The sequence below is a fragment of the Scyliorhinus torazame genome, chromosome 2, assembly GCF_047496885.1.
Source record: "Scyliorhinus torazame isolate Kashiwa2021f chromosome 2, sScyTor2.1, whole genome shotgun sequence".
Classification (NCBI taxonomy): Eukaryota; Metazoa; Chordata; class Chondrichthyes; order Carcharhiniformes; family Scyliorhinidae; genus Scyliorhinus; species Scyliorhinus torazame.
The window spans coordinates 398,476,994-398,489,881 of record NC_092708.1 but is presented as its reverse complement, the minus strand read 5'-3'; the positions used below and the strand labels follow the sequence as shown (position 1 = coordinate 398,489,881).

General features: G+C 55.5%; 1 protein-coding gene across 2 annotated transcripts in view; it reads left to right on the top strand.

The window, feature by feature from the left end:
• LOC140406132 (uncharacterized) overlaps positions 1–12,888 on the top strand; it is a 430,113-nt gene that overhangs the window by 121,113 nt on the left and 296,112 nt on the right. For both annotated transcript variants that reach the window (XM_072494284.1, XM_072494278.1), the window contains exons 8-12: positions 232–356; positions 7,765–7,941; positions 8,849–8,983; positions 12,202–12,345; positions 12,521–12,726. In XM_072494284.1, the coding sequence (XP_072350385.1) occupies positions 232–356; positions 7,765–7,941; positions 8,849–8,983; positions 12,202–12,345; positions 12,521–12,726 (787 nt within the window). The remainder of the gene's footprint in view (positions 1–231; positions 357–7,764; positions 7,942–8,848; positions 8,984–12,201; positions 12,346–12,520; positions 12,727–12,888) is intronic.

The following is a 12,888-nucleotide window of genomic DNA, read 5'->3' as shown; positions in this document are numbered from 1 at the left end:
GAATATCAGATACCCGGGAGTGAGTTACAGACTGGAATCTAATCGAGGGGTCCGGGGTTGTTTATATAATTCAGGGGTTCTGGTGATTTATGGGGTGTTTAAAGTTTATGTAATTGAGTGTTTCAGTGAGTTGATATATTTGAGTTTTTTGCGGTTTATGCAATCCAGGGTTTGGGGATTTTATTTTAACAAAGTATTCATCAACATGATGACAGCATTTTCTTTCTCCAGATATTGATGTCAGCAGCCCCGATGAGAAGTCGATAATAACCTACCTGTTTCAGTTCCTGCAGTCCTCCGAGGAGCAGCTCATATCCATGGACGAAGCAGAGATCCCGACAGCACCTCAGAGACCGGTAATCGGGCACTCTTTCCCTCCGCGCCGTCCTCTGTCGTGCTCCGCCTTGGCCAGCGCGGAGAGGAAACCCCCTGTGCATGCGTAGGAAACACGCTGGCGGTTTTGCGCCTGCACGGTACCACAGTGGCCATTCGGCGCCGGTGGGTGGAGCGGCAACCCCACCGGCGCCGGCCTAGCCCCCGGAGGATTCCGCAACTTGCGGGTGGCCCGATGCCGGAGTGGTTCGCTCGGTTCTTGGCGACGCCGTCGGGCCATCGCGCCAAGTGCGGGAGAATCCCGCCCTGCCTCCCGCCCTGACACACTCGCCAATATTACTGCTACTTTCATAGAATCCACAGAATCGTAGAATTCCGACAGTGCGGAAGGAGGCCATTCGGCTCATCGAGTCTGCACTGACCCTCTGATAGAGCACCCTACCCAGGCCCAATTCTCCGTCCTATCCCATAAACCCACATCATTGGACACTAAGGGGTAATTGATTGTGGCCAATCCACCCAACCTGCTCATCTTTGGACTTGTGGGAGTAATCCGGAGCACCCGGAGGAAACCCACAGAGACACGGGGAGAACCTGCAGACTCCACACACAGTCACTTGCGGCCGGAATTAAACCTGGGTCCCTGGCGCTGTGAGGCAGCAGTGCTAACCAAGGTGTCACCGTGCCGCCCGGGTCCCTGGCGCTGTGAGGCAGCAGTGCTAACCCGGGTCCCTGGCGCTGTGAGGCAGCAGTGTTAACCCGGGTCCCTGGCGCTGTGAGGCAGCAGTGTTAAACCCGGGTCCCTGGCACTGTGAGACAGCAGTGTTAACCCGGTTCCCTGGCGCTGTGAGGCAGCAGTGTTAACCCGGGTCCCTGGCGCTGTGAGGCAGCAGTGCTAACCTGGGTCCCTGGCGCTGTGAGGCAGCAGTGCTAACCCGGGTCCCTGGCGCTGTGAGGCAGCAGTGCTAACCCGGGTCCCTGGCGCTGTGAGGCAGCAGTGTAAACCTGTGTCCCTGGCGATGTGAGGCAGTAGTGCTAACCCGGGTCCCGAGCGATGTGAGGCAGTAGTGCTAACCCGGGTCCCTGGCACTGTGAGACAGCAGTGTTAACCCGGGTCCCTGGTGCTGTGAGACAGCAGTGTTAACCCTGGTCCCTGGCGCTGTGAGACAGCAGTGTTAACCCGGGTCCCTGGCACTGTGAGACAGCAGTGTTAACCCGGGTCCCTGGTGCTGTGAGACAGCAGTGTTAACCCTGGTCCCTGGCGCTGTGAGACAGCAGTGTTAACCCGGGTCCCTGGCGCTGTGAGACAGCAGTGTAACCCGGGTCCCTGGCACTGTGAGACAGCAGTGTTAACCCGGGTCCCTGGTGCTGTGAGACAGCAGTGTTAACCCGGGTCCCTGGCGCTGTGAGACAGCAGTGCTAACCCGGGTCTCTGGCACTGTGAGACAGCAGTGTTAACCCGGGTCCCTGGCGCTGTGAGACAGCAGTGTAACCCGGGTCCCTGGCACTGTGAGACAGCAGTGTTAACCCGGGTCCCTGGCACTGTGAGACAGCAGTGTTAACCCGGGTCCCTGGCACTGTGAGACAGCAGTGCTAACCCGGGTCCCTGGCACTGTGAGACAGCAGTGTTAACCCGGGTCCCTGGCACTGTGCAACAGCAGTGTTAACCAGGGTCCCTGACGCTGTGAGGCAGCAGTGTTAACCCGGGTCCCTGGCACTGTGAGGCAGCAGTGTTAACCCGGGTCCCTGGCGCTGTGAGACAGCAGTGCTAACCCGGGTCCCTGGCACTGTGAGACAGCAGTGTTAACCCAGGTCCCTGGCAGTGTGAGGCAGCAGTGTTAACCCGGGTCCCTGGCAGTGTGAGACAGCAGTGTTAACCCGGGACCCTGGCAGTGTGAGACAGCAGTGTTAACCCGGGTCCCTGGCACAGTGAGGCAGCAGTGCTAACCCGGGTCCCTGGCACTGTGAGGCAGCAGTGTTAACCCGGGTCCCTGGCGCTGTGAGACAGCAGTGTTAACCCGGGTACCTGGCACTGTGAGGCAGCAGTGTTAACCCGGGTCCCTGGCACTGTGAGACAGCAGTGTTAACCCGGGTCCCTGGCGCTGTGAGACAGCAGTGTTAACCCAGGTCCCTGGCACTGTGAGACAGCGGTATTAACACGGGTCCCTTGCACTGTGAGGCAACAGTGTTAACACGGGTCTCTGGCACTGTGAGACAGCAGTGTTAACCCGGGTCCCTGGCGCTGTGAGACAGCAGTGTTAACCCGGGTCCCTGGCACTGTGAGACAGCGGTATTAACACGGGTCCCTTGCACTGTGAGGCAACAGTGTTAACACGGGTCTCTGGCACTGTGAGACAGCAGTGTTAACCCGGATCCCTGGCACTGTGAGACAGCAGTGTTAACCCGGATCCCTGGCACTGTGAGTCAGCAGTGTTAACCCGGATCCCTGGCACTGTGAGACAGCAGTGTTAACCCGGATCCCTGGCACTGTGAGACAGCAGTGTTAACCCGGGTCCCTGGCACTGTGAGACAGCAGTGTTAACCCGGGTCCATGGCACTGTGAGACAGCAGTGTTAACCCGGGTCCCTGGCGCTGTGAGACAGCAGTGTTAACCCGGGTCCCTGGCACTGTGAGACAGCAGTGTTAACCCGGATCCCTGGCACAGTGAGACAGCAGTGTTAACACGGATCCCTGGCACTGTGAGACAGCAGTGTTAACCCGGGTCCCTGGCACTGTGAGACAGCAGTGTTAACACGGATCCCTGGCACTGTGAGACAGCAGTGTTAACCCGGATCCCTGGCACTGTGAGTCAGCGGTATTAACACGGGTCCCTTGCACTGTGAGACAGCAGTGTTAACCCGGGTCCCTGGCACTGTGAGACAGCAGTGTTAACCCGGATCCCTGGCACAGTGAGACAGCAGTGTTAACCCGGGTCCCTGGCACTGTGAGACAGCAGTGTTAACCCGGGTCCATGGCACTGTGAGGCTGCAGTGCTAACCCGGGTCTCTGGCACTGAGACAGCAGTGCTAACCCGGGTCTCTGGCACTGTGAGGCAGCAGTGTTAACCCGGGTCCCTGGCAGTGTGAGGCAGCAGTGTTAACCCGGGTCCCTGGCTCTGTGAGACAGCAGTGTTAACCCGGGTCCCTGGCTCTGTGAGACAGCAGTGTTAACCCGGGTCCCTGGCTCTGTGAGACAGCAGTGTTAACCCGGGTCCCTGGCTCTGTGAGACAGCAGTGTTAACCCGGGTCCCTGGCTCTGTGAGACAGCAGTGTTAACCCGGGTCCCTGGCTCTGTGAGACAGCAGTGTTAACCCGGGTCCCTGGCGCTGTGAGACAGCAGTGTTAACCCGGGTCCCTGGCACTGTGAGACAGCAGTGTTAACCCGGGTCCGTGGCACTGAGACAGCAGTGTTAACCCGGGTCCCTCGCACTGTGAGACAGCAGTGTTAACCCGGGTCCGTGGCACTGAGACAGCAGTGTTAACCCGGGTCCCTCGCACTGTGAGACAGCAGTGCTAACCCGGGTCCCTGGCACTGAGACAGCAGTGTTAACCCGGGTCCCTCGCACTGTGAGACAGCAGTGCTAACCCGGGTCCCTCGCACTGTGAGACAGCAGTGTTAACCCGGGTCCCTGGCGCTGTGAGACAGCAGTGTTAACCCGGGTCCCTGGCACTGTGAGACAGCAGTGCTAACCCGGGTCCCTCGCACTGTGAGGCAGCAGTGTTAACCCGGGTCCCTGACACTGTGAGACAGCAGTGTTTTACCGGGTCCCTGGCACTGTGAGGCAGCAGTGTTAACCCGGGTCACTGGCACTGTGAGACAGCAGTGTTAACCCGGGTCCCTGGCACTGTGAGACAGCAGTGTTAACCCGGGTCCCTCGCACTGTGAGACAGCAGTGTTAACCCGGGTCCCTGGCACTGTGAGACAGCAGTGTTAATCCGGGTCCCTGGCACTGTGAGACAGCAGTGTTTTACCGGGTCCCTGGCACTGTGAGGCAGCAGTGTTAACCCGGGTCCCTGGCACTGTGAGACAGCAGTGTTAACCCGGGTCCCTGGCACTGTGAGACTGCAGTGTTAACCCAGGTCCCTGGCACTGTGAGACAGCAGTGTTAACCCAGGTCCCTGGCACTGTGAGACAGCAGTGTTAACCCAGGTCCCTGGCACTGTGAGACAGCAGTGTTTTACCGGGTCCCTCGCACTGTGAGACAGCAGTGTTAACCCGGGTCCCTGGCTCTGTGAGACAGCAGTGTTAACCCGGGTCCCTGGCTCTGTGAGACAGCAGTGTTAACCCGGGTCCATGGCGCTGTGAGACAGCAGTGTTAACCCGGGTCCCTGGCACTGTGAGACAGCAGTGTTAACCCGGGTCCGTGGCACTGAGACAGCAGTGTTAACCCGGGTCCCTCGCACTGTGAGACAGCAGTGTTAACCCGGGTCCGTGGCACTGAGACAGCAGTGTTAACCCGGGTCCCTCGCACTGTGAGACAGCAGTGCTAACCCGGGTCCCTGGCACTGAGACAGCAGTGTTAACCCGGGTCCCTCGCACTGTGAGACAGCAGTGCTAACCCGGGTCCCTCGCACTGTGAGACAGCAGTGTTAACCCGGGTCCCTGGCGCTGTGAGACAGCAGTGTTAACCCGGGTCCCTGGCACTGTGAGACAGCAGTGCTAACCCGGGTCCCTCGCACTGTGAGGCAGCAGTGTTAACCCGGGTCCCTGACACTGTGAGACAGCAGTGTTTTACCGGGTCCCTGGCACTGTGAGGCAGCAGTGTTAACCCGGGTCACTGGCACTGTGAGACAGCAGTGTTAACCCGGGTCCCTGGCACTGTGAGACAGCAGTGTTAACCCGGGTCCCTCGCACTGTGAGACAGCAGTGTTAACCCGGGTCCCTGGCACTGTGAGACAGCAGTGTTAATCCGGGTCCCTGGCACTGTGAGACAGCAGTGTTTTACCGGGTCCCTGGCACTGTGAGGCAGCAGTGTTAACCCGGGTCCCTGGCACTGTGAGACAGCAGTGTTAACCCGGGTCCCTGGCACTGTGAGACTGCAGTGTTAACCCAGGTCCCTGGCACTGTGAGACAGCAGTGTTAACCCAGGTCCCTGGCACTGTGAGACAGCAGTGTTAACCCAGGTCCCTGGCACTGTGAGACAGCAGTGTTTTACCGGGTCCCTCGCACTGTGAGACAGCAGTGTTAACCTGGGTCCCTGGCACTGTGAGACAGCAGTGTTAACCCAGGTCCCTGGCGCTGTCAGACAGCAGTGTTAACCCGGGTCCCTGGCTCTGTGAGACAGCAGTGTTAACCCGGGTCCCTGGCTCTGTGAGACAGCAGTGTTAACCCGGGTCCCTGGCTCTGTGAGACAGCAGTGTTAACCCGGGTCCCTGGCTCTGTGAGACAGCAGTGTTAATCCGGGTCCCTCGCACTGTGAGACAGCAGTGTTAACCCGGGTCCGTGGCACTGAGACAGCAGTGTTAACCCGGGTCCCTGGCACTGTGAGACAGCAGTGTTAACCCGGGTCCCTGGCACTGTGAGACAGCAGTGCTCACCAAGGCTGCCCCATTTTCTTCTTGGTTTTTCCTTCTGTTGTCTTGGAGACCGGGGGTACATTTGTGCTGTGAGGTTATTGTTCAAGGAATCCAGGGGCCCCGCCTCAGAATCCAGAGACAGGGCCAGCAATCGAGGAAAGGTGAAGTGGATGAATCTCTGTTTGTCTTGTTATGCCTGAGTATCTTCAGAATGCATGGGACAGCAGGGGAGACTTTATGGTCCGTAGGCAAAAGCAAATAGATAATCCTGCTTTGTTGTGAAAGCACAGTACAGAAGGCAGCCATTCGGCCCATCAGACTGTCTTCAGGAACATGCAGAATTCCTCAAATTTACAAAGTCACTTCCCTTTTTTAAAGTTTGTTTTTAAAAAATATTTTTATTCTCCTTTTTCACATTTGCATCCAAATTTACACCCACCAACAAACAATAAACAAACACATATACAATGTTAATCCCCTGGCCAACAATCCCTTCCTCCCACCAACACCCAAATAGCCCCCAACATTTTAAATACAAACACCAAAGAAAAGGATTCAGGAATCCACCATCCACCCCAATACATAGTCACCAACATATACAGCCCAACCCCCCCCACAGTGTTCGATGTCATCAATTCTTGACAGTGCATAATTAACAAAGCCCATGAGTTGTAGAACCCTTCCACCCCACCCCCCCCAACTCAAACTTCACCTTCTTGAGTGTTAAAAACTCCAGCAGATTCCCCCCGCCATGCCAGGGCACAGGGTGGAGAAACTGACCTCCCAACAGGATCCGCCTTCGGGCGATCAGCGAGGCGAAGGCTGAAACATCTGCCTCCGCACCCTCTTCCAACCAATGCCGATCCGATACCCCGAATATGGCCTCCGGGTGACCCAGCTCGAGCCTTACATGTACCACCTTTGAAACTACCCTGAACACAATGGTAGCACAGGAAAGCATGGTAGCATAGTGGTTAGCACAGTTGCTTCACAGCGCCAGGGTCCCGGGTTCGATTCCCGGCTTGGGTCGCTGTCTGTGCGGAGTCTGCACGTTCTCCCCGTGTCTGCGTGGGTTTCCTCCGGGTGCTCCGGTTTCCTCCCACAGTCCAAAGACGTGCAGGTTAGGTGGATTGGCCATGATAAATTGCCCCTAGTGTCCAAAAAGGTTGGGTTAGATGGGGTTACGGGGAAAGGGTGGAGGTGTGGGGATAGAGTGGAGGTGTGGGGATAGGTAGGGTGCTCTTTCCAAGGGCTGGTGCACTCAATGGGCCGAATGGCCTCCTTCTGCACTGTAAATTCTATGGAGCCTCCCTCCAATACCCCTCCAGCTTTGGACAGGACCAAAATATATGAATGTGATTTGCAGGCCTCCCCCCGCAATGTTCACAAACATCCTCCACCCCCTCAAAGAGTCGGCTCATCCTCGTCTTTGTGAGGTGCGCCTATACACCGCCTTCATCTGTATCAGCAAACCTCACGCACAAAGTTGAAGCATTCACCCTCCGGAGCACCTCACACCACAACCCCTCCTCCATGCCCTCCCCCAACTCTTCCTCCCACTTTGTCTTAATCCCCTCCAGCGCTGCCTTCTCTTCTACCAGAATCGCCCCGTAAATCGCCGACACCCCCCCCCCCCCCTCTTCACTGCCCCTGTCGTCAACACCCCCTCCAACAGTGTGGGGGCCGGTGCTACCGGGAAGCTCTGTCTCTCCTTCCTAGCGAAATCTCGGACCTGCATACACCTAAACGTGAGATCTTGACATCCTTGTGGAAGTGCAGATCCCAGAGAGCCGCAATGATCCAGCCAGAGCCTAATCCTCTTCATTGCTTCAGAGGCTTCTTCCGTCTATTTGGGAGTGTGTGCAATGATTCCCTGGTATAAGGGGGAAACAGTGACGAGATCTCTCTTGCCTAGGTGGGGACAGAGGCGCAGGGCGCCCGGCCAGACCCGGCGGCCCAGCCCAGTGTGTCGGACGATGAGCTCAAGAGGGAATTTGAAGAGTCGCAGAAACGGATCAGCGCCTGCATTGAGGGAGCTGTGCTGTTCCTCGAAGACAGTGGGTCGCCAGAGGAACTCATTGCCAGGCACCAGGTAGGAACTCTCCCGCAAGTCACCTTCGTTGATGAGCTGGTTTACAGATTGTGCAGCAATTTCTGCTCTGACGCCATTAAACCTCAAAGGAGACAAGTTGGTGCTGAAATTACGGGACTAAAGGGTTAAATTTCAAGCACAGGTTCCCTGACCAGGGCTGGATTCCCCTGAGTCTAGGAGATTGGGAGCTGATCTGATTAAATTGTTTGAGGTGTTGATGGAGTAGATAGAGAGGGTGGGGAGGATGTGTGTGTGTGTGTGTGTGTGCGGGTTATTGGGGCCTTTCCTGTTGCCATGAGGGCCTGACCGGCCTCCTCCTGTTGCTAACGCAGAGATTTGGGTTGGGCACATTATGCTTGTGGTTGTATCGAGCCGTCAGTGTGAAAGGGTTGGCGATGGAGCGTCAGCGGACTATCATCTCCCAGCCACTGCAAGCAGCTCCACTGATTGTGAGTGAGTGAGGGGAGGAGTGAGGGGAGGAGTGAGGAGTGAGGGGAGGAGTGAGGGGAGCAGTGAGGGGAGGAGTGGGAGGAGGTGTGAGGGGAGGAGTGAGGGGAGGAGTGGGGGAGGAGTGAGGAGTGAGGGGAGGAGTGGGGGAGGAGTGAGGAGTGAGGGGCGGAGTGAGGAGTGAGGGGAGGAGTGAGGAGTGAGGGGAGGAGTGGGGGAGGAGTGAGGAGTGAGGGGGGGAGTGGGGGAGGAGGGGAGGAGTGAGGGGAGGAGTGGGGGAGGAGTGAGGAGTGAGGGGGGAGTGCGGGAGGAGTGAGGGGGTTGGAGGGGGTTGGAGGGCTAAGGGAAGATGAAGAAGTGGGGGTGACATTTAGATTCAGATGATAGTCGCTATCAGCGGTGGTTTGGGGTTTTATCGGAAGCTCTTGTCAGAATCTTTAACGCGTTCTGTTCTTCACAGGAAACATTCCACAGTTTTGATTCTTCGCTCCTTGAACATTTTCTGGATGCAACAGATAAAATCAAAACTGTTCTAACCCCGCCGAGGAAAATGCTGGTTGAGGAAATGCGGGAGAGGCTGTGCCAAAACTGGGAGGTGAGAGAACCAGTGAAAATTCAGAGTTTGCCCGACATTCTCTGGCCATGGGCTCCTCAGCGGTGGAGGGTGCGAAACCGGGACAGTCTGTTGACAGTAGCGGGACCGGATGAACATGCCAATGTGGGGGCCATCTCTGCCTCCGCAAAGCGTGGCGAACAGCGATCCAAATCATCGTTCATTGCAAAGAAAGACCTTGCATTTCTGTACCACCTTTCATGTTTCCAGGATGCCTACAGTGTCAATGAAATACTTTACTGGGAAAATCCTGGGCTGGATTCTCCGTCAGCGGGATCCTCCCCTTCGCCAGCACTCTCGCCCGCGGATTTCCCGAAGGCGTGGGGGTGGACGCAATGGGAAACCCCATTGGTCGGCTGGTGAGGCGGAGCAGCCCACTGCCGGTGGGAGCGTACCGCACCATATTTTATTTTTTGTAAGTTTGGGAAAACATTGCATTATCTGGACACTCGGGTGCTGACCTGGCGTTTTAGTTAAAGAAGGGTCATAAGTTCACCTTGGATTGGTAGCAAGCTGATCTTCGTCCACAAAATCACCTGACCAGCGTGGTACTCAAGGAGGTGGGTTTAGCTCAGTTGGCTGGACGGCTGGTTCGTGATGCAGAGCGAGGCCAACATTGCGGGTTCAAGTCCCGTACCGGCTGAGGTGATTCGTCTCAACCGCGCCCCTCACCTGAGGTGTGGTGACCCTCAGGATAAGTCACCACCAGTCAGCCTATGGTCATCTTTCAACTTTGCTACTGACTTATTGGTTTTGAACTGCAATCACTTTACTTCTTCAATTGAAAAAGTCTGAGACACAAAAGCAGACTTACTGGAAATCTCACGGCAGGGACAAGCTTTCAGGTATTTGATTTGAAGTCAGTCTTGTTGGGGAATAATCCGAGAAAGGAAGGCTATCTGACTGGACTCTCCTCCTTGCCTAAAATACTGTGTGTGTAGTTCTCAACCTTCAGGCAGAGAATCCTCATCGGAGTGTATCTTGTCTGCATTTGGATCTGCAAAGCTGACACCAGAGGAATTGGTCCAGTTCTGTATATTGTCCTCCATGCCAATTTCTATTGGTGAGAACCTCCAGACGTTCTCCAGGGCCATCGGTCTCCACATGAGACAACTCAGATCAACAGCATTGAGACCCTGCAAACTTTATCCTGTATTTCTCTATCTGTCACGTGTGTGTGTGTGGTGCTGGGGAAATGTTTAAGAAGAGGCGGTTATAATTACAAAGTATTAACTAGTTCTTGCAACTTGTTAAGAAAATAAGTTTTGGTTTATAACAATCGTCCTGAGTTTATCGAAAGAAGCCTGGTTAAAGTTTCTTTTATTCTGGGGACCAGGAGAGCAAATAAACAATTGGCTTTTTGATGAGTAAATTGAACTTTTGACTGAATGGTATGACCTGTGGAGTAGTGAGGCTCAATAATCAGCGCACTCCTCCCAGCCTGGTCTTAAACAATTTATTGACGTGTAACCTCTGTTTAAACGTCGGAAACTTGACAACTAATTGGTGCACAGCCAGATCTCACAAACAGCAACCTGGTTTTAGCTAGTTCAGAATGAACTAGAACCATGGGATCTTTATGTCCATTTTAAAGGTGGTACAGTGTTTTGGTGTAACACTCAGCTAAAGACAGCGCCCCTAATGGTGCAGCACTCCCTCAGTACTGCATCGGGAATGTCATCCTGGATCGTGTCCTTAAGTCCCCGGAGTGGGACTTGAACCTGTGATCTTCTCAGCCAGAAGTAAGAGCTCGACCCGCTGAACTACAGTTAATACCTCGAGGCAGGAGGCTGGTCGACCTGCACAGATAGGAAAGGAGTGAGGTATTGAAATGAGCACAGCTTGTGAGAAAAACATGTGCGAAGCTTTGCTGGAAGATCAATGGACGGACAAAGAAAAGGCCTTGATTTGCCCACTCAGGATTCCGTGCTGCGCAGAGGATAGCGAGACTCTGGGGAATGTGCAGACACAGATTGACAATGATACAGAACTGAGAGTTTACAGCTATCAGGAAACACTGAACATTCTCGAGCAAAGAGAAGGCTGAGGGGTGACCTTATAGAGGTCTTTAGAATTATGAAAGGGTTTGGTAGGATAGATGTGGAGAAGATGGGGGCGGATTTGCGCCCGTGCTAATGGTCAGCGAGAACGGCGACGTGGGTACAAAATATCCCGAGAGTCGGGAAACGAGATTCTCGCCGGCGAAATCTCGTTTCCTGATTTTCCTGGCCCTCACTGGTGATGTAATGAGGTTCCCACCCTCAATATGATTCTAGGGCTCCCTGGCCAAATGCTCCCCCTCACTAAAAAAAAAATCACACCGTTGCCGCGGTTCCCAACAGGTATTACAAAATGTGAACCAGTTGAGGGGATCCCGCCCAGGGGTGCCAAGGTGAGTATAGCACCTGGGGGCAGAGGGGCATGACTGGGCATTGCCCCCTGGCACTTCCCCAGCACAGATTGGCACTGCCAACCTGCAAATGCCAACCTGTGCCAAAATGGCAGGGCCGGTGTGTGCCGGGGGGGCAGTGTTAATGGTGATCCTCTAGGGAGCCCAATGGGCTGGGGGTGGGGGGGGGGGGGGTGTACGGTTCCTGTAATGTGTGGTGGTGGTGGGGGGGGGGGGAGCGCCGAGGCCTTTGAAGGGGGTGCTTGGCAGTGATGGGGGGAGTGGGCAGTGAGGATGGGAGATCTTGCATTGAGTGCGAGAGCAGGCAGTGAGGAGGGAGGACCTGGCACTGGTTGGGCGGGGAATGCCAGCGATACCGCCACGGTGGTTGTGGGGGGAGGGGGGAGAGTCTGCAGTGAAATGGGTGGGGGTGATGAGAGAGCCCCTGACATGGGGGAGAGGCGGAGGTGAGGGCTGCAATACCCTCATGATCGGGGGAGAAGTTTCACCTCCGTTCTGATCAGGACGTCCGTTAAAGATGGCGCCCGGCCTCTGTGGTGCCAGCCTTGACGACTCTATCAGGCCCCGCCCTGCCACAATGACAACGTAAACCGTGCCCCAGATTGTTTGTTGTCAGAGTCAGTCCCGACCTGGCCTGTAAACCCGGCTGTACAGCTGGAGTGATGGCTGACGAAGGTGGGGAGAGGTACATCGGACCACAAACACTGGCATGGACCTGTTGGAATGTTTCTCTGCAATGCTTACAGAAACAGAACGCGTGATTTGAATTACATTTTGGTTTGCGTTTCAGATCGTTCATTCAGCAGTTAGCTCACGTCGGCTACAGCTGAAGTTTGAGATGGAATACAATAAATTCAGCGAGAGCCTTCAGGAGTGTGAGAAAGAGTTGGGATTGGACGTCTCCCCTCTGCGGTTCCGTCCTGCAGGGGACCAGGTACTTTCACCCTCATCGGGGGCTGTGGGGGGGGGGGGGGGCAAGATTTGCTCTGACACCAGCATGTCTGCATCTCTCCTAGGGCTAGTTGAGTCCAATGTTGAACTCTTGCGATCAGAGGTGGGAGGGTTTAAATTGAGCTCTTCACCACTGAGACTATTTTGTTCTTTTCCAGATGTTGTTTTGTGAAGACAGCAGTTTGACTCGAAGCCAGCAACACCTGGCGGTGATGAGGCAGCTGTGCGAGAACATGCCTGGTGACGGAGCTGAAATCAGAAAGACAAAGCTTCAAGCCTGTGAGCACCGTCAGACTGAACTGGAGGGACGAGCCCAGGCGAGGCTCTCGTGGCTCTGTGACACGGCTGGGTCACCCGTGACAGGGTTAGTACCGACTCTGAAACCTCCACCAGTGATTCAACCGACACACAGAGCGTTTCTACTCAGGCACAGCAGAGGGCAGCTCCGTATCAACGAGCTGGTTGTGGGACTGGAGCTGGGCTCAGACTGGACGGCAGGCCTGTCCTAAAGTGAACCAGTTGGGTT